The sequence below is a fragment of the Melanostigma gelatinosum genome, assembly GCF_949748355.1.
Source record: "Melanostigma gelatinosum genome assembly, chromosome: 9".
Lineage (NCBI taxonomy): Eukaryota > Metazoa > Chordata > Actinopteri > Perciformes > Zoarcidae > Melanostigma > Melanostigma gelatinosum.
Window position 1 is genome coordinate 17,507,142 of NC_136642.1, and position 26,253 is coordinate 17,533,394.

A 26,253-nucleotide genomic window follows, 5' to 3' on the forward strand; every position below is an offset into this window, starting at 1 on the left:
TCCAGACATGGAGGTTCAGGGAGGGAAAATATGCTATTGTTTGCATCATAGGGAGAGTAGGATCCACGTATTGCTATCCAGATACGTGTCAGCCAGCTTTAGACACCTTGGCACAAACACTGATGCAGAAAAATAAACAAATTATGAGGCTGTGTCTGTACGGTATATCTGGGTTGGAGGCTATTTGGCTGGCTGCTTGTATTGGCACTATCAGCACGATCAGCAACGCTTCTGTTGAAGTCCCAACAGAAACAGACTGAATTAGCCCATACAATAGGCTGATGCTGTATAACAAAACAGGCCAAGCGAGGGAATAGATCTATTATGATAAACCATTGTGGCCTAAAGTGGTGTTCCACTTTCTTTTATAGGTTCAAGGCATTGTAGGTGTCACAATTTAACCAACTTGAGACTGAAAGAGATGGAGATTGTACATTTGAATAATTTCTCTTCTCACATCAACCACACCAAAGTCCCAAATGAAAAAATACAATAATCGGTTCTGCTTTCTCACCAGTTAATCAGATAGATATCCTAAAGAACCAATCTCATTGTCAATTTTTTTAGGGTAATGGTTCAACTCGTAGAACTGAAGGAATCAGTGGCAGAAGCTTTTTTAAATGGGATGCATGAGACACATTGAATCCCCTATTCCCTAAAAGATTCTGATGACAAACTCCTGGCAACCCAAGGCTTTTGTTTATTTTGGGTATGGTGCCAAAAATACAAGCTAGACACTTCTACACAGATCAAGTCTGAATATTATTCAAATGAATTTCCCAATCTCAAGTGACTTGTTTTACTCAAACTTAAAACATACACTTTCTAGACAAATTTACAACAGCGCTTTATTTTTTGTTGTTGCCAAAAAAACAAACAACACAGATCACACAGACTGCTCCTCCAAGGCAACAGCTCACCTTTATTGTGCGTTCTGCATCCTAATTTTACATTGTAGCTATTTGCAATCATCAGAAACATTAGCTATTACTGATTAAGGGATTTCTATTGATCAATCATTAGTCTTTATCATCGCCACAATACATAAACCAGCGCTACAGACTCGCATACACAAACACACCCTTTCAATCGAAAAAAACCCAGATTGCTAAAACTCAAGAACAGATAAGGCAAAGAGTTGTTAAATTATTGAAAATAAAATAGCAGTTTAAATCTCTTTAGGTCTAAACTCCCTGCCTGCTGATATTTGTTTTGTTCCATTCGTTCAGTTTTTATTGTCTAACTACCCAAGGCCACACCGTCACAAGTGTCTAGCAGGGGGGTTGGGGAAGCAGCCAAGTAGAGGCAACACTCTGCTGCTGCTATCCCAGATTTATATTCAGGAGCCATTTTCAGATTTGGCTACCCAGAATTCAGCAGGTCCCCCTTTCTCTCTCTCTCTCTCTCTCTCTCTCTCTCTCTCTCTCTCTCTCTCTCTCTCTTCATTATCACTGTACACTCCACAAGAGAGTAATAAGGAGCAGGGAGTGGGTGGTGGTGGAGGGTTAAGAGGGAGGGAAGTGGAAATACGGAGAAAGGTGATAGAGAGAGCGAGAGAGAGAGAGAGACAGCCAGCCAGACAGACAGAGAGACAGAGAGAGAGTGGTACAGAGAGCTGTAGCTATCTGCTGAAATATTCATGTTGGTGCCAGCAGCTTTTCCATTCCCCACTCAGCAGGGGGCTGCTGTTTGATACATCCATCGCTCTCTCTCTCTTTGCTCGCCCCCTCTCTACCCTCTCTCCCTCCCTCCCTCCCTCCCTCTGTCTCTCTTAACTAAGGTTAGTAGTAAAGGCTCATCGAAAGATGGTGGGCCGAGCTCTCCACCAACTCGGACAAAGCAGTACTACCCCTCGGACTTCAAAAATTTGGTTTTCTCATGTTTCATAACTTTACCAAAAGCATAACAAATCTGTAAGAAATCAAGGCTTCTGCACACGCATCTCCCTTCCATGCTAATTAATTGTCTTGGAGAAAAAAAATAAATCCTGAAATAACCAGTAATTAGACCATCGACTGTATATGAAGGATTGGACACCGTGTTGGCAATTACTGAGATATTTGTGTGTATGTTGAACATAGTGGGCAATCAGTGAGCAGGACTGCTGTATGGCAATGCAATTTTTTCATGTGATTTTTGCATCAATGTGATGAATGTCTTGATTACTCTTGTATTTAATTCACTGGATTTGACAGAAAGAGATATGGTACTTTCATCCATTAAAGAGTTTCTCAATAGATTATTGATTTGTGTGTGACAGATATTGATGTCCCAAAATATAGAAGGACCACATATATACCATGATTTTATGAATGGATGAATGTTCCCCACTTGCAGCCGTTAGTTTAACATTGTTTGAAATGATCAATCAATAAATGAATACAAATGAAAAATAACCCCTGCCATTTTAGATGTAATTTCAAAAACATAAGCTGCATCACCAATATTAGGAGATAAGACTATTTCTATTGAATAGGTAAGATACCTGCCAATGGTCGATCTCAAAAGAATTGAAGATTTTAGCCATTTCAAACAATATCAGCTCACTCTTCCACACTCTCAGTAATCATAGACTCAGAGTCGACAAGATGAAAGCAGCCACGGATTCTCCTCAAGGATTTCCTAATTAGGGGCATGCATTTATTATTTTGCACTGAGTTACGAGCAAGTTTACCATCACATCGCAGTTATATATTGAATAATTACTGTCAACGCTTGTTTTACTGCAGCCAACCACATTTGGGAAGTAACGCTCAAGGTAAACAGTGAAAGAAAATTTAACCATTCTTTCCATTATTCACAGGGGAAATGGTGTCTTGTTGACATAATATGAGGTAATGTTAACAAGGCTTAAGATAAGGACAGAAGAAGGCAGATACGAGAAGAGAGGAGGCAGGTAAGAGAGCTAGAAATTAATTGAGATAAAAAAAGATGTCTGACATACGACTGAATACATTGTTTAACAAATGAAAATATTTGGTGACCCACATCCCACATATTTCACTTAATTATTTCATTTAGTTGTACTGAACTGGTGCCACAGGACAAATGTACTTTTCAGAAACGATATTTTTTCACTCTCACTTTAAGTTTAAGTGGAGATGTCACGTGATCCAAACACAGTTCCACAGGCCTTTCCACACAGCATAGGCAACGATCCAAGGGAAACACTGAGAAAATGAAAAGACTGCAACTGAAGTCTCAGAGGGCGAGGTTGTGCCTTTCGGTAAGCAACCGCATCATTTTATTTAGAACTGATGTCAGGGTTGGTGGTTAAACAGGGAGGGGCTGCCTGCATGGTTACACTAGGTATGTGCATGACGCGTGTGTGTGTGTGTGTGTGTGTGAGTGAGTGTGTGGTTGCATTTAACCAGCACATGTGTTGGGGGATGTGGCAGATGTTGCAGCGGCAAGGATTAGTGTGTGTGTGTCTTTAAGTGTGTGCATTAAAAATATCTTCTCTACAGCGGGAAGCCACAGTGGCCAATTACAGTGCAGCATCTGGGCTTATTAGTGTGTGTGTGTGTGTGTGTGTATGTGTGTGTGTGTGTGTGTGTGTGTGTGTGTGACAGTGGCGAGGCTTTGTGTCAAAGTGGCAGAATCTAAACACTCACAAGGAAGAAGACTAAAGAACAGAAGAGAGAGAATTAGAGGAAAGGAAAGAAGAGTAAATACAGTACAGCAATGAAGACCATGGTGAGAATGGAAACACTTTAAGGAAGGGAGGGCAGGGGAGAAAACGAGATAAAAGCTCCGTCATTTCCAGCAGAGAAGTTATACCTCACTCTTTTTACTCACCGCACTCTCAGAGGAAGGTATGAAGTGATTGTACAACCCCAGCAACAAAAGGTGCAACTGCACAGTATTAGTCTGGTCCTGAATAATTCCCTCTGGAGGGTTTGGAAAATTTACAATAGTAATTCTATTCATTTTATTTTCTCTTTTTCAACTAAATCACTCAGAAATGATGATTGTGAGCCACTGTTAGGCCTGGGTTCACTTTAACTCCATTGAAATGAATTAAATCAACACATAAAGTGAAATTCTACACAATAAAGTTTAAGTACAGATATCAATAATTTATGTTTTTTTCAAAGTTTTGTTATTTTCTGGATTTTCACTTGTCTCATGCAAATCTTTCTATTATGATTGTGTCATTGGGTTATGGTTGGTGCACCTCATCCATCTTCCTTTTAAGTCTTGATAGTGTTGATTAAAGCCTAATAACACTAAATGATATGGGTAACACTAACAGCAATAGGCCAAGTGAAATCTTTGTCAATCTTCATTATTATCATTAGTTAAATGATCAAAAAATATCATACAAGACCAATTGGATGAGCATGTGTGTGTGCAAACATACAGAGACAAATCAGGGAAATAACCACTAATCACCTGTGTGCTTCTGAGCCTTTGTGGTATTTCGGGGAATTGAAGAAAAAACCCAACTTTAATGAAACCGCCTGGACAACACAGCATAATAATCACTTTGGAGAACCTAAGAAAGCGGCTACTACAGGAGGCACTCGGTTATTGATGAGTGCAAAAGCCTGCTGTATTAATTATGATGAGAACAATGCGAGATGATCCAAACCACTGATACCTGAAAGGATTTTATGGTATTAAATGTTTTCCTCCAATCCACTGGTACGCTTTTAAAATCTGTTGTACATGTTCTTCCAACATCTAATAGAAATATCAAAGCTGTGGGCCATCCATCTCTACATATCTTTTAACATGAAACTTTAACAGTCAGAAAAAAAAATGTATTCATTTATGCAGCCAGTTCTCCGTGCCAGTTGATTTTAGTGAGTTATTATTGGTGAATATAAATATCATCATGTGGCTATCAAGGCTAATGTGGGGAGAAATAATGGCACAGTCATGACATGCTTTTCAGTGGGAGGACTAGGAGGGAAAGGAGGAGAAAGAGGTAATGGAGAGGAAGATAGAGATGTTTTCAATGAGCAAGAAAGCTCTCAAATATCGTTAGAACCACCCCAATTGACCTTGTCATCAATCAAGGTTTTCCCATGTGAGAGGCTGAGAAGAGAGTCCACTCTAATGTGAGCACGTCGACATTTTGCAAAGCACACCTAAGTTAAAAAGCCAGTGCAAGTGCACCTTGTTGAGCAAGAAATTAGATAATTGTTCCCCATTCATTCTGCAGAGTAGAAACACAAATACATCCAGCTGTTCATGACCAAAACACCCTGTTACAATTTAGGCCCATCATATATGGGAGATAGAACTTATTAATATTACAATGAAAAGCAGTTGTAAAAGCCAAACAAACCGAAAATCAAATCTGTTTTCAGTGAGTCTATCAGGGAATCACTTTTACAATCAATTTTACTTTCCTTTCCTTTCCTCCCCCCAAACTGTCTGACAAAGGGAAGTTCTAAATGGGTAAAACCTCAAACTTTTTGAAGATGATCACGTTCGATCTGTCACAAAATAATTAAGACTGTGCTCTGACATTAGCAAATGACAATTAGGATTGTGTTTCCATTTTTTTATTAATAGAATGAAAGTAAAATAACCCCAGTCCTGCTGTGACAATTAGCTCATATAGAAAATCTATTGGTCTCAAAGAAAGACTACTGTTTCTGGGTGCAAGCTGCCGATCCCATATACAGAAATGGACATTTCCTTTATTTGTATTTTGTTGGTGACATGTAGCCACTGGCCAGCACAAGGAAGACAAGAAAAGCTGGCCTGTTGGGTGAGTGCATGAATGGAGAGAGAGAGAGAGAGAGAGAGAGAGAGAGAGAGAGAGAGAGAGAGAGAGAGAGAGAGAGAGAGAGAGAGAGAGAGAGAGAGTAACAGAGTATAGATTGCTGCAGTGGAGATATTGCTGTGCAGAGCAGAATATGCTCAGCAGGGCAGAATTAGTCTATCATGTGGCATAAGACAAAGCATGTGAAATACCCAGTCAGACAAAATGCATGGCCAAGCCCATCGACTGCAGCAGAACACCACAAAGCATCTTCATGTGAAGGTCATTGCTTGTTTGCTCATCAAAAATCTTGCTGACTTCTTTCGCCATTTGACTTTTCGTATGAAGTCTGAATTTATAGTCATCAAGTTGTTTGCAACTACCATCCGATCACAGTTACAGCTGCAAAAAACTGTTTTATTATTCAAAAGTTATTTTCGTTGATCAATGTATACTCATGTTCCATCTGTTCTAATCTTTTGTGATATATTCGATTGTGAGGAAAACGATCATCACCACACGCAGTTATAAATAAATGTTCATGCAATGGTCACAGCACAATGAATGATTCAGTCATCCAAGTTTCTGGCCTGTCTAATGCACACCTGCTTCTATAGGGAGTAAGCAGTCAGGGACTCAGCCAAGTTATCTTGACCTCCTTATTAGCAACAAAAATAAAGGACAAATGAGTGAAAGCTACAATTTACACGCCCACAGTGGCGACAGTTAACCCCGCCAGCACGCTTTGATGGCCTCCACCTTGCATCTTTTGTCCATGTGCGCTGAGGTTTCCTCTGAATGAGTTTACATATGTGTAACTACTGCCCCCCAGTGGTCAAAGCTACTCGCTGCCTCCATGGCTGCACTGCAACACTGGCAGGGTTTTAATCAGGCCAAAAAATCTGAAATGAGTTAATGCAGCTACAAGGTCTCAGCATGGTTTCCTCCTTGAGTCCCCCTCTGCTTCACTACTTCACCTGGATGCCTGACCTTCACTGCTCGTTGAGTAGAAGGCTGTTTTACAGTCATCGGCTGAAGGGGGAAAGTTTATCTTTGCTCAACTTGAATCTCGGTTCAACAGGCTACGAATGAGCAGGATCTTGTGACATCACAACTAGTTTACTGTGGTGCAATATGCAACTTAGACAAGTGTGACATGGAGACTTAAACCTGCACATACTGAGAGTGGACTCTTCGGTGAAGTCTGACATGAAGAATATTTGCACATTTGGGAATTCTGCATATTTTAATGTGGGAGAAGGACGAGATGTATTTTTTTTTCAAATAATCTTTAACAAAGAATAGCCGTGTCAGACACAACTTGCTAATCAAGACAGACTATTTCACATGTCAAAAACACAGAGGGGAGTCCTCTAATGATGACACTCTCTGCAGTCCTCAACCTGTTAGATATCGAGGCTTCCTTAAATGCACCACAAAAATAAATTGTTCATTCTGGTGCATTATATAACTCAAACAAGACTACATCTATGCAGTGGTGTATAAAGTACTCAAAAGCCATACTTGAGTAAAAGTAAAGATACCTCACTGGAAAACTACTCCAGTAAAAGTAAAAAGTCACCTTTTAGAATACTACTTGAGTAAAAGTCTTAAAGTATCTGATATTTATTGTACTTAAGTACAAAAGTACTTAAGTGTCAAAAGTAATTTTCTGATACTAAATGTACATCACAACCTGAACATTAAATGAACATCATAACCTGTTCATTGAAAGTAAAAATACAAGTAAATGCTGTTAATAAAAAAGCAAAGGGTCAGAATTTTGAGAATTATGAAGTTTATTCTTTTAAGTGCTGTGGCACCATGACCAAGGACATGAGCTGTGTTGAACATAATTGGGTTGGCTGTGCTCAGACCAGGAGGAGGGGTTGCGGGAGGAGAGACAGCGTAAGGCTGTCTCCATCTCTTGGTTCATCCGCTCAGCCTGCCCATTAGACTGTGGATGGAACCCTGACGACAGACTGACCGTGGCTCCCAGAAGCAAAAATCTGACCAGAAGCGAGAGGTGAATTGTGGTCCCCGGTCCGAGACCACATCAATTGGCAGACCATGCAGCCGGAAAACATTTTGCAGTAATAGTTTAGCAGTCTCCTTGGCAGTAGGTAACTTGGATAATGGAATGAGCAGAGCAGACTTGGAAAATCGATCAATGACCGTGAGAATAACTGTGTTACCGTCAGAAGGGGGTAGGCTGGTTACAAAGTCCAAAGCGATGTGAGACCAGGGACGACTAGGAACTGGCAGAGGATGAAGATACACTAATATGAAGGGGAATTCGTGACATATTTAAAATAATTTGCCTTATATATGTTTCATTGTTTTTTCTTCTTTGTCAGTACATACATCAAGTTTTCTGTTATTTTAAGGTTTTATTTGTGTCTTACATAAAATACAAGAGTATGTTGCGTGCCACATCATTTAATATAGTTTGGACAAAACATTTCTCTCACCACTAAAAACCCACAGAAATAATAATCACAGTCATTTATACAATATCTTGTACAGTTAGCATTTCTCAACATACATTTGGTATTCAGTACAAGACATCTCTGCTTTGTTTCCTTCAATGCTGCAGATGTGCAAAATGCTGTTCGTTAAAGCACCTTCATCTGATATATAAAAGTATCCTCTATGACGTACACGTTGAGTAGATCATGTGTGTTTAACTGAATCACACAGTCACACACTTTAACAATCACCAGTTATTCTGTTGTTTTTGTTTAGTTAATAAACCATTGTGGTATAATATTACCCGGTGCACATATGTTAATGTAGCACGATTGACTAAATAATTTCTTCACAAAAATATAGGTTGATTTCTCCCGTAATTAATATTAATCAGTATTGGATTATTAATTGCTGTTCATCAGGCGTAGGTGGTTTAGTTTTGATCCTAGATGACGTCCCAGTGAGCACCCAATGAAGTAATCCCTGCACTATTGAAGCGGCCACTGAGCAGTATGAGCACCGCTTTCGGGTCCACTGGGTAGAAGTTGAAGGAGTTCTGTAACAAAGCATCAAAAGTTAACAGTTAACACATGACCATGAGTATTAGTATCGATAAATCCAACAAACATAAAGGATAGAAGGTAATTACATATACTGGCTGGCCGGCGACCAGAAAGCGCCCTCTGGAGGTCACAACATACATCTGATAGACATAGTTGCTGTGGTATTTTCCAGAGACCTGAAACATGACAGTGAGAGCTCATTAACACAGTTGGTACATGTGGTTAATTAAAATGTTTATATATTACATAATCGCGAATGGATATAATGTCATACAAATATTATACAATATATTCAATATATAACATTTGCTACTCCGAGTAATATTCCTTGGACCAGTATCATGAAAAGATGTGTATGATAAATAATACAATTTCTATGAATGTCGAAGTATATTGCATGACATTGTCTGATCAAAATAATTCAATTTCACAGAATAATATAAATATATTTTTAAAGTTTCTTTCCCGAGGTTGTCTTATCTAAGAGGATGTGTACATATTGTAAAGCCCTCTGAGGCAAATTTGTAATTTGTGATTTTGGGCGATACAAAAATAAATTGAATTGAATTGAATTGAATTATCTCTCTTCAGACTAAACTAACATTTTAGTATCGGTGACTCTCTGACCTGAACAATGGTCTCTCCATCAAAGAGGATCAGCTCTTGTGCAGAGCCTCGTACGTGACCAACTACTGCACTCCAAATGGCACCGTTGCGCACCTGGATACTGCAAGGTGAGACACAAGAGAGAGGGAACACACTGATTATATACATAAGAGGGCATGATCAGGTAGAAACAAATGATGCACAGTCATAATGTAGCTGGACATTTGTGCAAGAACGAGACGACAATAGAGCAAATGTATAAAGAGCAGGTTATTAAGAGGAGGCTGAACCATATGGTTCACTTTTTAAAAGAGCAAGACCGTCTCCAGCATTTAAAAAAATGTTCAATCGACCCTCCCTTTGACTAAGAAGAGAAAACTGCAACATCCTTCCAACTAACAATAACAATACAACAGCATTCAATTCGTACATCTTATTTAATCGTAGAAATGTAGGGTGCATAAATGATTCAAAAGGGTGTAATACCCCACATTGCACATTAGATAATGTAGGGAACACATTTGGACAAGAGGACAGACTGACCCAGTGATGTAAGCGTTACTAATCTCCCAGACTCTGATCGCTGTGATCGTTCCGTTTGCTCCTTCTGTGGAGAAAGAAGTGCCAGAACCTCCTCCAACAGAAGGAGAGTAGGAGTAGGGCATCATGGGAGCTGGAGAAGTACAACAAAGATATTAAGTGATGGACAAGAGGAAGCTACTGCTCTTTGACTCAACTTGACTGAACTGTTAATATACAAAGATCTTATTCGAAGCTACAGAGATGTTTATGTAAAAAGTATGAAATTGGCATAAAAAGACTGAAGATGGGTTGAAACCTTACCAGCCAGGCAGCTGGTGCAGAGCACAGCGACGATCAGGAAGGAAAACATTCTGGTGTGTGAAGACGTCCGGAGACAACACTGGAATCAAAAGCCAAGTCATCATCATCATCATCATTACCATCATGTAATATCAATAATTATTTAGACATGAAAATGCTGATAAATGTCAGTTAAAACGTGCAGATACAGATGTTGAAACTCACCTGCAGTCTAGATCTCCTGAAAACAGCTTGAGTCCTGAGCAAAGGATGAGATGACACTGAGAGACTGGCACTCACTTATATACAGGTGTCCGTCCCTCACAAAGCACGCACACACATCCACTAACATTCATACTAAACAGCCCCTGACAGCTGAACAATAGCAGACACAAGTTAAACCAGGAAGAGAAAAATGATCTTGAAGTTTCAGTTCAGGAATTTAGTTTGTATCGCACTTACGGGAAAGGCAGTCACTGTGATTGACCGACCAAAGCCTGTTGGTTAATCTCTCTCTAATCTGTGTCTCATAAATTACTACCTTATTAAATTCTAATTAGTAGAGCTGTAACATTCTTGATACATTTGCTCCGAAAACCTGTGTAACATCATTTAAAATCATTTTGGGTCACTACAATGCATCTCAAAGTTAATTCTTGAGCGTTGGAAAAGTAGTTGGTAAAGCAATCTCACCTCAAGGTCCATTTAGTAGCAGCTGTTCTGGAGCTTTCATTCTTTTCACATGATCTGTATTTGCAGAAAGAGTTTGCCCAGTTGTCATTGAAATGGAATGTTCAAATTTTAATAATTTCTAAACACTTCAAGCACATCTCACCCATGTTGGGTAAAAGAGGGTTACAAAAACAACGTCTCAAAGCAAATCCCTTGTTGGAAACATCATGGACAAAAAGACCTTGAAGCTACTGTGATGAACTTTAATTTGGTGTTGGTTTTGACAGTCCCTCCAGACAAAGCAGTAGTGTTTTCGAGCACCAGATGCACTTTTGAAAAGCTCTCATTTTACTGGAGCAGGGTCTGACAGTGTGCCTTTGCATTGTGTTTAATGTTCATTGTTGTGCATCATTCACCAAGTCAGATACCTTGTGTGTGTAACTTACTCGGCAATAAACCGTCCTGATTCTGATTCTGCGCAGTTCTGGTTCTCTCATGCCTCCCTTTCCTCCAGCGGGCCCAACAACTTGGCCTGGGCCTCCTGCAGCGTGGTGCTCGGTGTTTGCTGCCAGCGGGCACTGGCGGAGCAGCAAGGCGAACCTCTGCTCCTGGAGGAAGAGCCGCCGCTGCTCTCCTCTCACCGGAGCTCCGACTTCAGGTTGAAAGGCTGCAGCGGATCTGAGTCTCTCCACTGTGGGCTTGCTGCTGACGGAGGCCCCGCTGGAGTCTGAACTGAAGGAGTTTCGGGTGAACCTGCGTGATTTCATCGGATTTTGCCAGAATCAGACTTGGTGAGACCGACGACAAGCATTAATGAGAACTGTATAGAAATAGACGTATTCTCGCTGATGGTCTTGTTTACTTTTGAAGGTCATATAGAATCATCAGTATTAAATTGAGACAGTTTCGTTAACAGTCAAAAGTTCCTCACAGTAACGTGTGAAAAAACAAAAACGAAGATCATGTGATATGATTGAAATCCCAGGAACGGCTACTAAAAACGACCTTGAGGTGTTTGGTCAACATAATACTATTGTTTGTCAAACCAGGAACTGATAGAATTCCCTCAGTTTGACAACCTTCTCTTGTTAAAGGATGAAACCACCCCTTAAATAAAACACGCTCTGAACACTTGGCATCCATCAGTGTAACTTAATACCAGGAAATGACATGTGAGGAAAGTACATGTGAGGAAAGTACATCATTTAACTGGTTCTACTGGAACAAGGATTATTTTTAGGACACACTTATCGCAACCCTCCCTGTTTGTGTTTGTACATGAAGCCAACACCTTTCTGATCAGTATGAACTTGCTTAGTTTTGTCACGATGCGTATTTCATTTGTCTAACTTGAAAACGACGGAAATAAATTTTAACAAAAAAGAGACACTGATAATACCACTACTACTACTAATAATAATAATAATATTCAAAAAATAAATTCCCAAATTATCAGATTAACACACACACATCACCATTCACAGTAGTTTTTCAACTTTAGTCATCCTGAAGGACATTTATTTGCCAAAAATGCTTGATATATTTAGATAAAATGGTATAAATATACTAGTTATTCGGGGTGGGGGAAAAATCGATACAGCATAGTATCGCGATATTTTGCGTGCCGATATTGTATCGATACATCGACGCCAAGTATCGATCTTTTATTCCATAAACTATAAAAAAAAGAAAAGAAAAAAGAAAAATCGAATCAATTGCGTTTTCAGTCCACTAGATGGTGCTGAGTTATTTTCTGGTGAGGTCAGCAAAGGTCCTGGGTCAGTGTGATTGGTAGGAAGTTGGTCAAAACAAAGATAGAGACATCTGGCCTCACAACGGGGTTAAATCTGCCAACAGTAGCCGGCTCATGGGGAGAGTGCAGCGCATAACTGTCTCTCTGCCCTCGACGTCCACGCATCGCAAGTTATACTGAGTTATATAACTCTAATATCCTACTTATATAAGTTATAGTTCATATACTGAGTCCACACGTTAAGTTGGACTATGTAGTAATACAAACGGTTCAGTTTGTCAGGTTCATGCAACATTTATGACATTGTTGGTCAGTCTGTCTGCTTGACAATCATATTCTGCTGCAATAAAAATGATTGAAGTGAGATGAACAGACTGAAAACTTGATCTTAGATAAAACATGTTGACACAGTTTTCCTTTAGGGACATCATTTGAAGTTGAAAAAAGTAATGAATCGCAATATATCGCAGTATCGTGATAATATCGTATCGTGACCCAAGTATCGTGATAATATCGTATTGCGGGATCTCTGGTGATTCACACCCCTACTAGTTATACATACATATTAAAATTATACATAGTAATAAATACATATAATAATAATAAGCACAAATGATGGTGCGGTGCATTAATGAAAGTCCAAGGGATCAATGTTCCATATTACATACAATGAACATGTCGGAACAGAAGGTTACATCAATGTTATTGTATTACTATGATAAAAAACCAAGACTGGCCGGATTGTAATGGTGTTTGGCTGGCTGACATGCAGAGGCAGAGAAGACCACAGTTGGAGTAATCTGATTGCAAAGTGTTGGAACTTCACCATGTGGTTTGAACAAAGAGAGCTGAGAGTCGGGCTTGCATGGGCCTATGGGGTATCCAACAGCCTGATTTGAGCTAGAATCCCACCCCACAAGACGTGGGGTGGGATTTATTTGTCGCAATTCAAGACTGTGGTCTCATTGGACGAGGGCCATAGGCACCACAGGGATTCCCTGTGCTACGGCCTGACATCACTGAATCTATAAAAATCAACGTCACTTCCAGCTCAGACCCGTCTGACTCGAGTTAGTGAAAGGAGGTACAGAAACAACGTTGATTTTGAAGAAAACCGTAGGTCATAGTCTTAACTTTGCTGGATGAACAATAGACTGTCTGTTAATAGTCTGTTTTTTTGGATCCTGAGGTAGAGAGCGGATAACTTCTTTGCCCACTTCTCTCCCCGTTAACGTCAACATTTTGCCGGTCATAAGGACGAGAATTCCCTTAACTTCCGAGGACCCCGAGTTTAACCAAGAAACTCGAAGAACCACATCGACTCCTACGACGTCATCTCAGAGTAAGAGGCTTGTGCCCCCCCCCCAACACACACACACACACACGCACACACATAATCACACACATATAGGTTTTGTTAGGTTTAGATATTACTTGATTTTGATCAATGTTGTTGGAATTGAATAAACTCTGCTATACTTTAAGGACAAAGTTCAGCGTACAGTGTGTCGTACAATGCACTTCTCAGAAACTAATATAATGAATGCTACACACATGTTATATACCCACTTAACGAAGAGATTCTAGGCAAAAATATCAACGAAGCCATTTTACACACTGCAAACACAATTATACACAAACTAATACAATCGACTCGATGATATACCACAATATCACGTATTTTTCGCCATGACTGGGCGAGCTACGCACTCCGGACAAAGCTACGAACACCAGTGTTGCCAACTTGGCGACTTTCTCGCTAAATCTGGCGACTTTCCAAACCCTCATGGCGAGTTTTTTTGTCAAAAGCTACTAGCAACAAATCTAGCTACTATTCCTGGTGTTGTTGGAGACTTTTCTGGTGTTTTGACTCTGACGTGAAAGCACGTACCATTCGGCACGCGGGAGCTGCCGTGAACGAGCAGCGGGAGCTGACGTGAGCCCCTCCGCCGCCCCAAAGCACTCAAAGGCGTTTAGTCTCACAGTAGCCCCTCGCGCAGCAGTCCGAGCTGCAGAAAGAGGAGACCCACACTCTCCGTGTCCAGACTGCAAATGAATCGCGCATGCGCAAAGCCGCCGCTGTTCCCGCATCTCTCCTACAGTGCTCATCATAATTATGCAAATTAGGCGATGACATCATTTAGCGACTTCTAGCAACTTTTAGGACAGCTAATAGCTACTTTCCTTACTGAGGAGTTGGCAACACTGACGAACACACAGCTAAACGCCAACACGGACAACCGAGGTATCAGACAGCAAGATAATTCAACACAGAATCCAGAGATATCTTCAGAATTTCTCTCCGTGAAACCATTACAAAGATACAGCCAACAAGCAACACAACAACAAGCCGCTCCACCGCAGAAAAAATCATAAATGCCCCTTACTTTGAGAAAAATCATGAAGACAAAGGAATAATATCCCGTTTCCTGGCTAAAAACACTGTTGCTACGTATATCCTGTGTGTTTCTAAACTATTTCCTGAGGAAAGGGGGGTCTGACAAGCATGGGGGACCAGGGGGGAAGGGATTTCACTTTTGGCGTATGAAATTTTACGCTCCGCGACGCACGCCGCATTTTTTGATTTTTACTGGCTAACGATTCTGTCAATCAACACCAGCTTACACCCACTATCTTCTTGAGACTCTGACGTGTCGAAGGAGGTCTCATTCACTCAAATTGACTAATCATAGGCTGAGAAAGCCTCACATACACACTGGAAAACAGCAGTCAGACGAGGATGGATCCATGGTTCACAGGCTCAGATAGGATTTTAGCTCTCAAAATGATGCCAAACTGCTATATTTGGATAGATTGAACACTATTAGTGATAAAACAAGTGAAATATATCGTTATATAGTCTATAAAATTACAATGGAACAGCTGGAACAGCTGGTTCCAAAATGACAATTTTGCTTGACCTCGCCTGACCTCTCTGTACTAAAACCTCTCTAACCTTTTTATGCTTCACTTCGTCAAAGTAAAAATTTGCAGAGAGACTGTTGACATGTGCTATGATTTGGGAGTGTTTTTAGGCTTGGAGCTGCATCATTCCAAAGAAATAATAACAATAAAAGTGGGTATTTTTCAGGTGAACCTGAAACTCTTCAATTTGAGCTGTGTGCCATCTTCATTTACTCTTAACCAGTAACATATACACTGATATTTACACATCTGAACAAATCTCACAAGTGTTATCTTTATTATAACATCACAATTATTCAAATAGACCTTGTAGTTAGAGAAAGACACTCTTTTTAGTATGGGTATGCAATTTTTGAGCAGAGGCCTAAAAATAGTGCTAGGGCCCAACGGGTTTTAAAGAGCAGCTTTCTGTAATTATTTTGTGCATGTGATAATAGCTGGATATGTGGCCTGTGCTCAAATTCAAATCTTCACTGTTCACTCTGAATGTGGAATAATACTTTGACTATTGTAAGGATTACATGTACGGGAACCCAAGAGCACAACTCAGAGACAGAATACAGGTATAGATTCCTTTACTTGGTAAAGGCAGGGTCAACATTCAGTCAGTCCAAAAGGCGAACTAATCCAATAAGGGGCAGGCAAAAATCAAAGGTCGAGAAAACAGGCAGGCAGGGTCTGAACAGGCAGATCAGAACAATACGATATATAACGCTGGAGAGCTTGGTTGAGACACACAAGACAATCTGGAAGGGAACAAGTGCAAGTGAGTGGTGGACCTACATAGTGAGTGACAAATGAGGGAATGGGCTGCAGTTGAGATGGGCGTGGAAGACCAGGTGTGGGGAATAAGTGATGATAGGGTGTGAATGGCAGGACCTGAAATGACAGGAGAGTTCATACAGGCAGGCAGGATGAAAAAATCGAATATGAAGGGGAATTCTATTGACTATTGACATTGTGAGTGAACACTAATTATGAGACTTAATTTCTAGGTTGGTTATTGGTCCCGGATCTCAGGGTGGTGTCACGTTATTAATAATTGTTAATAAGCTGGGTAGCCGCCTGCTAGCGGCTAATTTACAGTATGCTGTTCACTCCCATTCACATGATTGACTGTTTACACCTGGATCCCCTGTCCGCTGTCACTCTTCCTCTACGATAATTCATCAGCCGCATTCATCCCCTACAAGCAACACCAGCTCCCCCTGGCGGCATGGAGGATCTCCAGCCTCTAACGTAACTTCCACTCCACGACCCATGAACATTCCCGTGAGAATCACAGACTCGCGCTCGCGCCCTAGTTATGGTCGGTTTCGAGGTGCTGCACGAGTGATCCGTCCTATTGCACATACCCCCAAAGCTTCCTGTGCTGATGACGACACAGTGTCTTCCCCCATCAAAATGTGTCTGATTAATGCACGCTCTATAACAAACAAGGCTCACATTTTAAATGACTTGTTCACAAGTCATAATTTGGCTTTTTTATTTCTGACCGAGACCTGGCAACAGAATATGGAATGCATCCATTTCAATGAACTCTGCCCTGTGGACTGTTCTTATGTTGGGACACCGCGTCTGACAGGCCGCGGTGGAGGCCTCGCCGTGGTCTGGAAGAATCAGTTTTCCTGCCACTTGGGGAGCACAGAATCCTATGCTACTTTTGAACTACAGCTGACTAAAGTGGGCCGGCAAAAGCCGTTTTACTGTTTTTTAATTTACCGACCTCCAGGTCCTGCAGGTCAGTTTTTATCAGAATTCACAGACTTTCTGACCTCTATTATCAAGCTAGACAAAGTGCTTCTGGTTGGTGATTTTAATCTGCATGTCAATGATACCACAGACTGTATAGCTACTGAGTTTCTCAATATTACTGAATCTTTTAATTTCACGCAACATGTTTCTGGCGCCACTCACAGGGGTGGTCACACCTTGGACCTTGTGTTTTCTCTGGGTCTTGATATTGATAATACCCGTTGTGAGGACCTATTGATCAGTGACCATAAATGTATTTTCTTTGATCTTTCTGTCAATGCTGACCCCTTGTGTCTGAAACAAACATTCCACTCACGCATTATTACTCAGAGTACAGCTGATCAGTTCTCGATGCACTTCTGCTGTGACTTTTACACAAATCTCAATGATGTTGAACACTTGATACAGTCCTTTAATGAACATTGCACCACTTTGCTGGATAAAGTGGCACCTCTTAAGGAAAGGACACGGGCTGCCTATAACACTACTCCGTGGATGACAGAAGCTGTGTGCAGCGTGAGACAGAAGTGTCGCAGGGCAGAGCGACTCTGGAAAGCTACTGGGCTAGAAGTGCATCGTTTATATCTCAAAGACCTCAGAGTTTCTTTTAATACCACAGTAAAGGAAGCTAGAACTGCTTATTTTGCCAACCTAATCTCTTCTTCAAAGAAAAATCCCAAGATTCTGTTTGACACAATTAGAGGAATTGTTTCACCACCTGTCTCCACTGTACCATGCTATTCTGTTGACGATTGCAACAAATTCCTGATCTATTTTAATGATAAGGTAACAGGTATTAGGTCTGGCATTCGGCCTGGGATCTGTTCGGCTACTTGTAGCTCCTCGCAATCTCCTGCTGTTATGGGCTCTTTCCAGCCTATCAGCCTTCAAGACCTGATGGACTTAATTAACAATACAAAGCCATCAACTTGCCCTCTGGATATAATTCCATCCTCTCTATTTAAGAACGTTCTGTTAACTATTGGCCCTGCAGTAACATCTATTGTCAATTCCTCATTGTATACAGGAATTGTCCCTTCCTATTTCAAACATGCCACTATCCAGCCCATATTAAAAAAAAACCTAACTTAGATCCAGCTTTGCCCATGAACTACAGGCCCATATCAAAACTGCCTTTCCTGTCCAAACTTTTAGAGAAAGTGGTGGCCAAACAACTTACTGCTGCACTGGAGAGGCACAATATGTACGACAAGTTCCAGTCTGGGTTTCGTAAGCAACACTCTACTGAAACCGCTCTCCTGAGGGTTTCAAATGACATTCTCATGTGTGCTGATGCAGGTGACTGCTCTGTGTTAGTTCTTCTGGATCTCAGTTCTGCATTTGACACTGTAGACCATGACATCCTGATTAAGAGGCTACGTGATTGGGTGGGCATAACTGGCATAGCGTTAGACTGGTTTACATCTTACCTCAGTGACAGAAGTTTCAATGTCTCTGTGGGTGCTTTTGTGTCTGTTACCTCTCCACTGTCTTGTGGTGTACCGCAGGGCTCGGTTCTGGGGCCTCTGTTATTTTCACTTTATCTGTTACCTTTGGGGCCGATCATAAAAAGCTATAATGTGTCCTATCACTTATATGCAGATGACATCCAACTCCATCTGTCATTCAAACCCAGCGAGGCATTCACATTAACTAGGCTCCTGGACTGTGTCAATGCCATCAGAGACTGGACGGCAGAAAACTGCCTGCAACTCAACGACTCTAAGACGGAGGTCCTAGTTATTGCTCCAGAGGAGTTTGTCCCCATGATCAGGCAGATTATTAGTCCTCTCTCTTCTGCTTCCCATTGCAACCTGCGCAATCTTGGGATTTTCTTTGATCGCTCCATGTCATTTGACCCTCATGTTAAGCAGCTGTCCAGGTCATGTTTCTTCCATCTAAGAAATATCAGTAAACTGAGATCTGTATTATCAACGCCTGAATTAGAAATGATCATACACACATTTATCTCCTCTCGCATTGACTACTGCAACTCACTTTTTACATCACTCAGTGTATCTGCTCTTAACCGTCTGCAGGTCATCCAAAATGCTGCCGCCAGATTACTCACCAGGACAAACCGACGGTCTCACATCACCCCCGTACTCCGATCTCTCCACTGGCTTCCTGTAGCATCTCGGATACACTTCAAAATTCTCACCATCACTTACAGAGCACTTCATGGTCAGGCTCCGACTTATGTAGCTGATCTACTTCGCCCCTATTCACCCGCCCGCACTCTCAGGTCAAATGCTCTAGGTCTTCTGTCAGTCCCACGCACACGATTTAAGACCCGTGGTGACCGAGCTTTTGAGGCAGTGGCTCCGAGGCTCTGGAATGCTCTGCCTGCAACTCTACGCCTCGCAGATACTGTGGATACTTTTAAAAGCCAGCTAAAAACCCACCTGTTTAGGCTGGCGTTTGTGTAAAAGTAAACCCATGTCCTAGACCTGCTCTTAACATTTGTTTTACATTTTTATTTTATTTTTATTTTATTCTTTAACATTTTTTATTCACTCTGTGTATGTAATTTATTGACCGTAGGGTCACATTGTGTTTTTATGCTTTTAAATGTCTGCTCTGTTAAGCACTTTGTGATAGTACTGTCTGTGAAAAGCGCTATATAAATAAAATTCATTCATTCATTCATTCATAATCTTATTGACATTAATAATTCAATTGATGTCAATAATTTAGTTTTTCTGATTTGCTGATAACCAAACACACTTCTGCCAGATTCAAACAGCAGGACTGCAACAAGTTAAGAAACTGTTAATCGAATTGCAGACACACTTACACACAATTATATAACAGCCTCTGGGATCATACTTTATATTAGCAGAACTTGAAATCACAGATGGATTAGATGCTGATCTAAGTGTGACAGGTGCGCTGAAACATGTCATTAACTCGGCAGATTGTGATGTTAAACTGATATCCTTTGATTTTATTTGATAACAAACCAATCCTGCTCAAAGCCATGTTTCACACCAGAAAACGTTTTCCTTCAGTGATATTGAAACATCCAGCAAGAGTATTTTGTTGTGAAACAGGAATGATGGGTTTAAAAAAGTGTTGAGGAGCAACAGGAATGAGATTCTGTTAAAACACAACTTTGATTAATTGGAAGTGTTGCACGATGAGTGTTTGGAAGTTGGAAATGACTCATGGAAAACAAGTAAATGGCTTGATAGGCTTCACAAACAAGTATCATGAAACATTACTTTTTTGTTTTATTTTTTATTTTTATTTATCTAAATTTTCTATCTGCAAAGTTGCACATCAACAGCCTCTAAATGCCAGATATAATGTCCCATATCTATCTCTTTTTCATGATTTCAAATATTTACCCGCTGTAATTAATGAGGGTTTGAAGCGTGAACCTTAAAGTACTCTGTCGGTATTTCAGAGAGAACCAATGTGAGAACTATTCTCCTCACTCTCTATAGATGTTACAATTCACTTACGTCAGTGTAAAAACACCTGTGTTATAGCTCATTCGTCTTTGCTTGTTTATTGTTTGATCTTTCACCTTTCTTTACCTTTTAAAGCGAGGTGAAAGCCCAGCAGTTGTAGGAGTGACGCCACCAGGGGGCGACACAACTACAACTGCTGGACAGCATCTGCAGTAAGAGCATGCCTGACAATATGATCTGTTGAGCGAGAACTTTGTTATACAGACGATTATTATTTGCCTAAAATATTTTTCTTAAACTTTGTCTTCGTCATTACGTGCAACCAAACAAGTTTTCTTTATCTTGCTTTTCTACTCATTTTTGGATCATAGCACTTAGGTCACAATAGCATAAAAGTATCTTACATAAAATACAAGAGTATGTTGCGTGCCACATCATTTTATATAGTTTGGACAAAACATTTCTCTCACCACTAAAAAGCCACAGAAATAATAATCACAGTCAGTTGTACAATATCTTGTACAGTTAGCATTTCTCAACATACATTTGGTATTCAGTACAAGACATCTCTGCTTTGTTTCCTTCAATGCTGCAGATGTGCAAAATGCTGTTAGTTAAAGCTCCTTCATCTGATATATAAAAGTATCCTCTATGACGTACACGTTGAGTAGATCATGTGTGTTTAACTGAATCACACAGTCACACACTTTAACAATCACCAGTTATTCTGTTGTTTTTGTTTAGTTAATAAACCATTGTGGTATAATATTACCCGGTGCACATATGTTAATGTAGCACGATTGACGAAATCATTTCCTCACAAAATATAGGTTGATTTCTCCCATAATGAATATTAATCAGTATTGGATTATTAATTGCTGTTCATTAGACGTAGGTGATTTGGTTTTGATTGACATCCCAGTGAGCACCCAATGAAGTAATCCCTGCACTGTTGAAGCGGCCACTGAGCAGTTTGAGCTCCGCATTCGGGTCCACTGGGTAGAAGTTGAAGGAGTTCTGTAACAAAGCATCAAAAGTTTAAAGTTAACACATGACCATGAGTATTAGTATCGATAAATCCAACAAACATAAAGGATAGAAGGTAATTACATATAATGGCTGGCCGACGACCAGAAAGCGCCCTCTGGAGGTCACAACATACATCTGATAGACATAGTTGCTGTGGTATTTTCCAGAGACCTGAAACATGACAGTGAGAGCTCATTAACACAGTTGGTACATGTGGTTAGACCTTGATGAGTAAAATAATTGTATGTATCACATAATCATGAATGAATATAGTGTAATATAAATATTATAAAATATATCCAATAATAAATGCTACTCCTGGTAATATTCATTGGACCAGTATCATGAAAACATTTGTATGATAACAAAGAAATTTAAATATCTATGAATGTCAAAAAATATTGCATGACATTGTCTTAACAAAATAATTCAATTTTACAGAAAAATAGGTCGTCTTATCTCTGTTCAGATTCAACTAATATTTTAGTATCGGTGACTCTCTGACCTGAACAATGGTCTCTCCATCAAAGAGGATCAGCTCTTGTGCAGAGCCTACTACGCGACCAACTACTTCACTCCAAATGGCACCGTTGCGCACCTGGATACTGCAAGGTGAGACACAAGCGAGAGGGAACACACTGATTATATACATAAGAGGACATGATCAGGTAGAAACAAATGATGCACAGTCATAATGTAGCTGGATATTCGTAGGAGTAGACAGTAGAGCAAATTTATAAAGAGCAGGTTATTAAGAGGAGGCTGAACCATATGGTTCACTTTTCAAAAGAGCAAGACCGTCTGCAGCATTTGAAAAACAAATCCAATAGACCCTCCCTTTGACTACGAAGAGAAAACTGCAACACCCTGTCCATCATAGAAATGTAGGGTGCATAACTGATTCAAAATGGTGTTTCATTAACTTGTTATTAAATAATTTTCACAATATGCCCCAAATTGCACACAGACAATATATGGAACATAGAATAGTTTGTTAATCAAATGCTACAGCTGCTGTGCTTTTGATCTAGAGCTATAACTGAGCAGTTCTTACCACTGTCAGTGGCAGGCTCTGGTCAAGCTGCAATAAGATATAAATCTAACGCAGAAAAATTAATAAATGACACATGCCTGCTCTGACCACCCTCCCTTCAGCTCAAACACAAAATACATAACACTCCCTCTTTTTTGACCCCTTCACCCCCTTAATAATGTATTTACAGTCCTTAACACATGTGGACAAGAGGGAAGACAGACTGACCCAGTGATGTAAGCGTTACTAATCTCCCAGACTCTGATCGCTGTGATCCTTCCGTTTGCTCCTTCTGTGGAGAAAGAAGTGCCAGAACCTCCTCCAACAGAAGGAGAGTAGGAGTAGGGCATCATGGGAGCTGGAGAAGTAAAACAACGATATTAAGTGATGGACAAGAGGAAGCTACTGCTCTTTGACTCAACTTGACTGAACTGTTAATATACAAAGATCTTATTCGAAGCTACAGAGATGTTTATGTAAAAAGTATGGAATTGGCATAAAAAGACTGAAGATGGGTTGAAACCTTACCAGCCAGGCAGCTGGTGCAGAGCACAGCGACGATCAGGAAGGAAAACATTCTGGTGTGTGAAGACGTCCGGAGACAACACTGGAATCAGAAGCCAAGTCATCATCATCATCATCATCATCATTACCATCATGTAATATCAATAATTCTTCAGACATGAAAATGCTGATAAACGTCAGTTAAAACGTGCAGATACAGATGTTGAAACTCACCTGCAGTCTAGATCTCCTGAAAACAGCTTGAGTCCTGAGCAAAGGATGAGATGACACTGAGAGACTGGCACTCACTTATATACAGGTGTCCGTCCCTCACAAAGCACGCACACACATCCACTAACATTCATACTAAACAGCCCCTGACAGCTGAACAATAGCAGACACAAGTTAAACCAGGAAGAGAAAAATGATCTTGAAGTTTCAGTTCAGGAATTTAGTTTGTAGCGCACTTACGGGAAAGGCAGTCACTGTGATTCACCGACCTAAACCGTCACTGTGATTCACCGACCTAAACCGTCACTGTGACTCACCGACCTAAACCTGTTGGTTAATCTCTCTCTAATCTGTGTCTCATAAATTACTACCTTATTAAATTCTAATTAGTAGAGCTGTAACATTCTTGATACATTTGCTCCTAAAACCTGTGTAACATCATTTAAAATCATTTTGGGTCACTACAATGCATCTCAAAGTTAATTCTTGAGCGTTGGAAAAGTAGTTGGTAAAGCAATCTCACCTCAAGGTCCATTTAGTAGCAGCTGTTCTGGAGCTTTCATTCTTTTCACATGATCTGTATTTGCAGAAAGAGTTTGCCCAGTTGTCATGGAAATGGAAATGTTCAAATTTTAATAATTTCTAAACACTTCAAGCACATCTCACCCATGTTGGGTAAAAGAGGGTTACAAAAACAACGTCTCAAAGCAAATCCCTTGTTGGAAACATCATGGACAAAAAGACCTTGAAGCTACTGTGATGAACTTTAATTTGGTGTTGGTTTTGACAGTCCCTCCAGACAAAGCAGTAGTGTTTTCGAGCACCAGATGCACTTTAGAAAAGCCGTCATTTTACTGGAGCAGGGTCTGACAGTGTGCCTTTGCATTGTGTTTAATGTTCATTGTTGTGCATCATTCACCAAGTCAGATACCTTGTGTGTGTAACTTACTCGGCAATAAACCGTCCTGATTCTGATTCTGCGCAGTTCTGGTTCTCTCATGCCTCCCTTTCCTCCAGCGGGCCCAACAACTTGGCCTGGGCCTCCTGCAGCGTGGTGCTCGGTGTTTGCTGCCAGCGGGCACTGGCGGAGCAGCAAGGCGAACCTCTGCTCCTGGAGGAAGAGCCGCCGCTGCTCTCCTCTCACCGGAGCTCCGACTTCAGGTCGAAAGGCTGCAGCGGATCTGAGTCTCTCCACTGTGGGCTTGCTGCTGACGGAGGCCCCGCTGGAGTCTGAACTGAAGGAGTTTCGGGTGAACCTGCGTGATTTCATCGGATTTTGCCAGAATCAGACTTGGTGACACTGACGACAAGCATTAATGAGAACTGTATAGAAATAGACGTATTCTCGCTGATGGTCTTGTTTACTTTTGAAGGTCATATCGAATCATCAGTATTAAATTGAGACAGTTTCGTTAACAGTCAAAAGTTCCTCACAGTAACTTTAAAGTGTGAAAAAACAAAAACGAAGATCATGTGATATGATTGAAATCCCAGGAACGGCTACTAAAAACGACCTTGAGGTGTTTGGTCACATAATACTATTGTTTGTCAAACCAGGAACTGATAGAATTCCCTCAGTTTGACAACCTTCTCTTGTTAAAGGATGAAACCACCCCTTAAATAAAACACGCTCTGAACACTTGGCATCCATCAGTGTAACCAGGAAATGACATGTGAGGAAAGTACATCATTTAACTGGTTCTACTGGAACAAAGATTATTTTTAGGACACACTTATTTGTGTACCCTCCCTGTTTGTGTTTGTACATGAAGCCAACACCTTTCTGATCAGTATAAACTTGCTTAGTTTTGTCACTATGCGTATTTCATTTGTCTAACTTGAAAACGACAAATACATTACAGATACACTGATATCTGAAATATCAGTGTAGTACGACTACTACTAATAATAATAATCAGAAAATGAATTCACAAATATTCAGATCAACACACACATCACCATTCACAGTCGTCTTTCAACTTTATTCATCACTGTCAAATGACAGTGTAGTGCATTCATGAAAGTCAAAGAGATCAATGTTCCATATTACAAGAAATGAACATGTCAGAACAGAAGGGTACATCAATGTTATTGTATTGCTATGATAAAAAACAAAGACTGGCCGGATTGTAATGGTGTTTGACTGGCTGCCATGCAGGTGCACTGAAACATGTCAGTAACTCAGCAGATTTGTGATGTTAAATCGATATCCTTAACTTATTTGAAAAGAAACCAACCCTGCTTAAAGTCATGTTTCACACCAGAAAACCTTTTCCTTCAGTGATATTGAAACATCCAGCAAGAGTCTTTTGTTGTGAAACAGGAATGATGGCTTTAAAAAAGTGTTGAGGAGCAAACAGGAATGAGATTCTGTTACAACACTTTGATTAAGTTGAGGTGGTGCATGAAGAGTGTTTGGAAGTTGGAAATGACTCATGCAAAAACAAATGAATGGTTCGATAGGCCTTATAAACAAAACACCACCTTTTGTTTTATTTTTTAGTTTGATTTATTTCAATTTTCCATCTGCAAAGTTGCACATCAACAGCATTTTGCATTTTGTCAGTATTTCATAAAAAGAACGATGTTCATCCAAAATATCAAAATATTCCCTTCACTCAGTGTTGATAGATATTATAACGTGCTTTGGTCAACGGAACAACACCTGTGTCATGCCTCAGTAATCTTTGCTCTTTTCTTTGTTTTATCTTTCTCCTTGCTTCATCTTATATTTCCTTCTTTCACTCTGAGGTAAA

The 26,253-nt window shown here is 40.4% G+C and overlaps 2 protein-coding genes across 2 annotated transcripts; both read right to left on the minus strand.

Moving 5' to 3' along the window:
* Positions 1 to 8,270: 8,270 nt before the first annotated feature.
* LOC306782094 (zymogen granule membrane protein 16-like) lies at positions 8,271 to 11,618 on the minus strand (the record flags this gene model as incomplete). Its single annotated transcript, XM_079275286.1, has 8 exons — positions 8,271 to 8,744; positions 8,838 to 8,927; positions 9,379 to 9,478; positions 9,901 to 10,030; positions 10,201 to 10,279; positions 10,405 to 10,438; positions 10,922 to 10,926; positions 11,298 to 11,618. 8 exons carry the CDS (start codon positions 11,616 to 11,618, stop codon positions 8,634 to 8,636), a joined length of 870 nt encoding a protein of 289 aa, XP_079131412.1. The 3' UTR covers positions 8,271 to 8,633.
* Positions 11,619 to 21,579: 9,961 nt separating this feature from the next.
* LOC306782339 (zymogen granule membrane protein 16-like) lies at positions 21,580 to 23,523 on the minus strand. The gene is made up of 6 exons (XM_079275658.1): positions 23,501 to 23,523; positions 23,291 to 23,369; positions 22,991 to 23,120; positions 22,235 to 22,334; positions 21,811 to 21,900; positions 21,580 to 21,717 (listed from the first exon to the last, which is right to left on the minus strand). The coding sequence occupies exons 2-6, from the start codon at positions 23,337 to 23,339 to the stop codon at positions 21,586 to 21,588; spliced, it is 501 nt and encodes a 166-aa protein (XP_079131784.1). The 5' UTR covers positions 23,340 to 23,369; positions 23,501 to 23,523; the 3' UTR covers positions 21,580 to 21,585.
* Between the last annotated feature and the right edge of the window lie 2,730 nt (positions 23,524 to 26,253).

What these genes read in the sequence shown, in the direction of transcription:
- LOC306782339 (XM_079275658.1), bottom strand. Translation starts at nt 23,339, where the DNA reads ATGTTTTCCTTCCTGATCGTCGCTGTGCTCTGCACCAGCTGCCTGGCT. An exon ending in CTGCACCAGCTGCCTGGCTG is followed by an intron (nt 23,121 to 23,290) that starts GTAAGGTTTCAA and finishes TTACTTCTCCAG; the next exon opens with CTCCCATGATGCCCTACTCC. An exon ending in TCGTCGGCCAGCCATTATAT is followed by an intron (nt 21,718 to 21,810) that starts GTAATTACCTTC and finishes GCTTTGTTACAG; the next exon opens with AACTCCTTCAACTTCTACCC.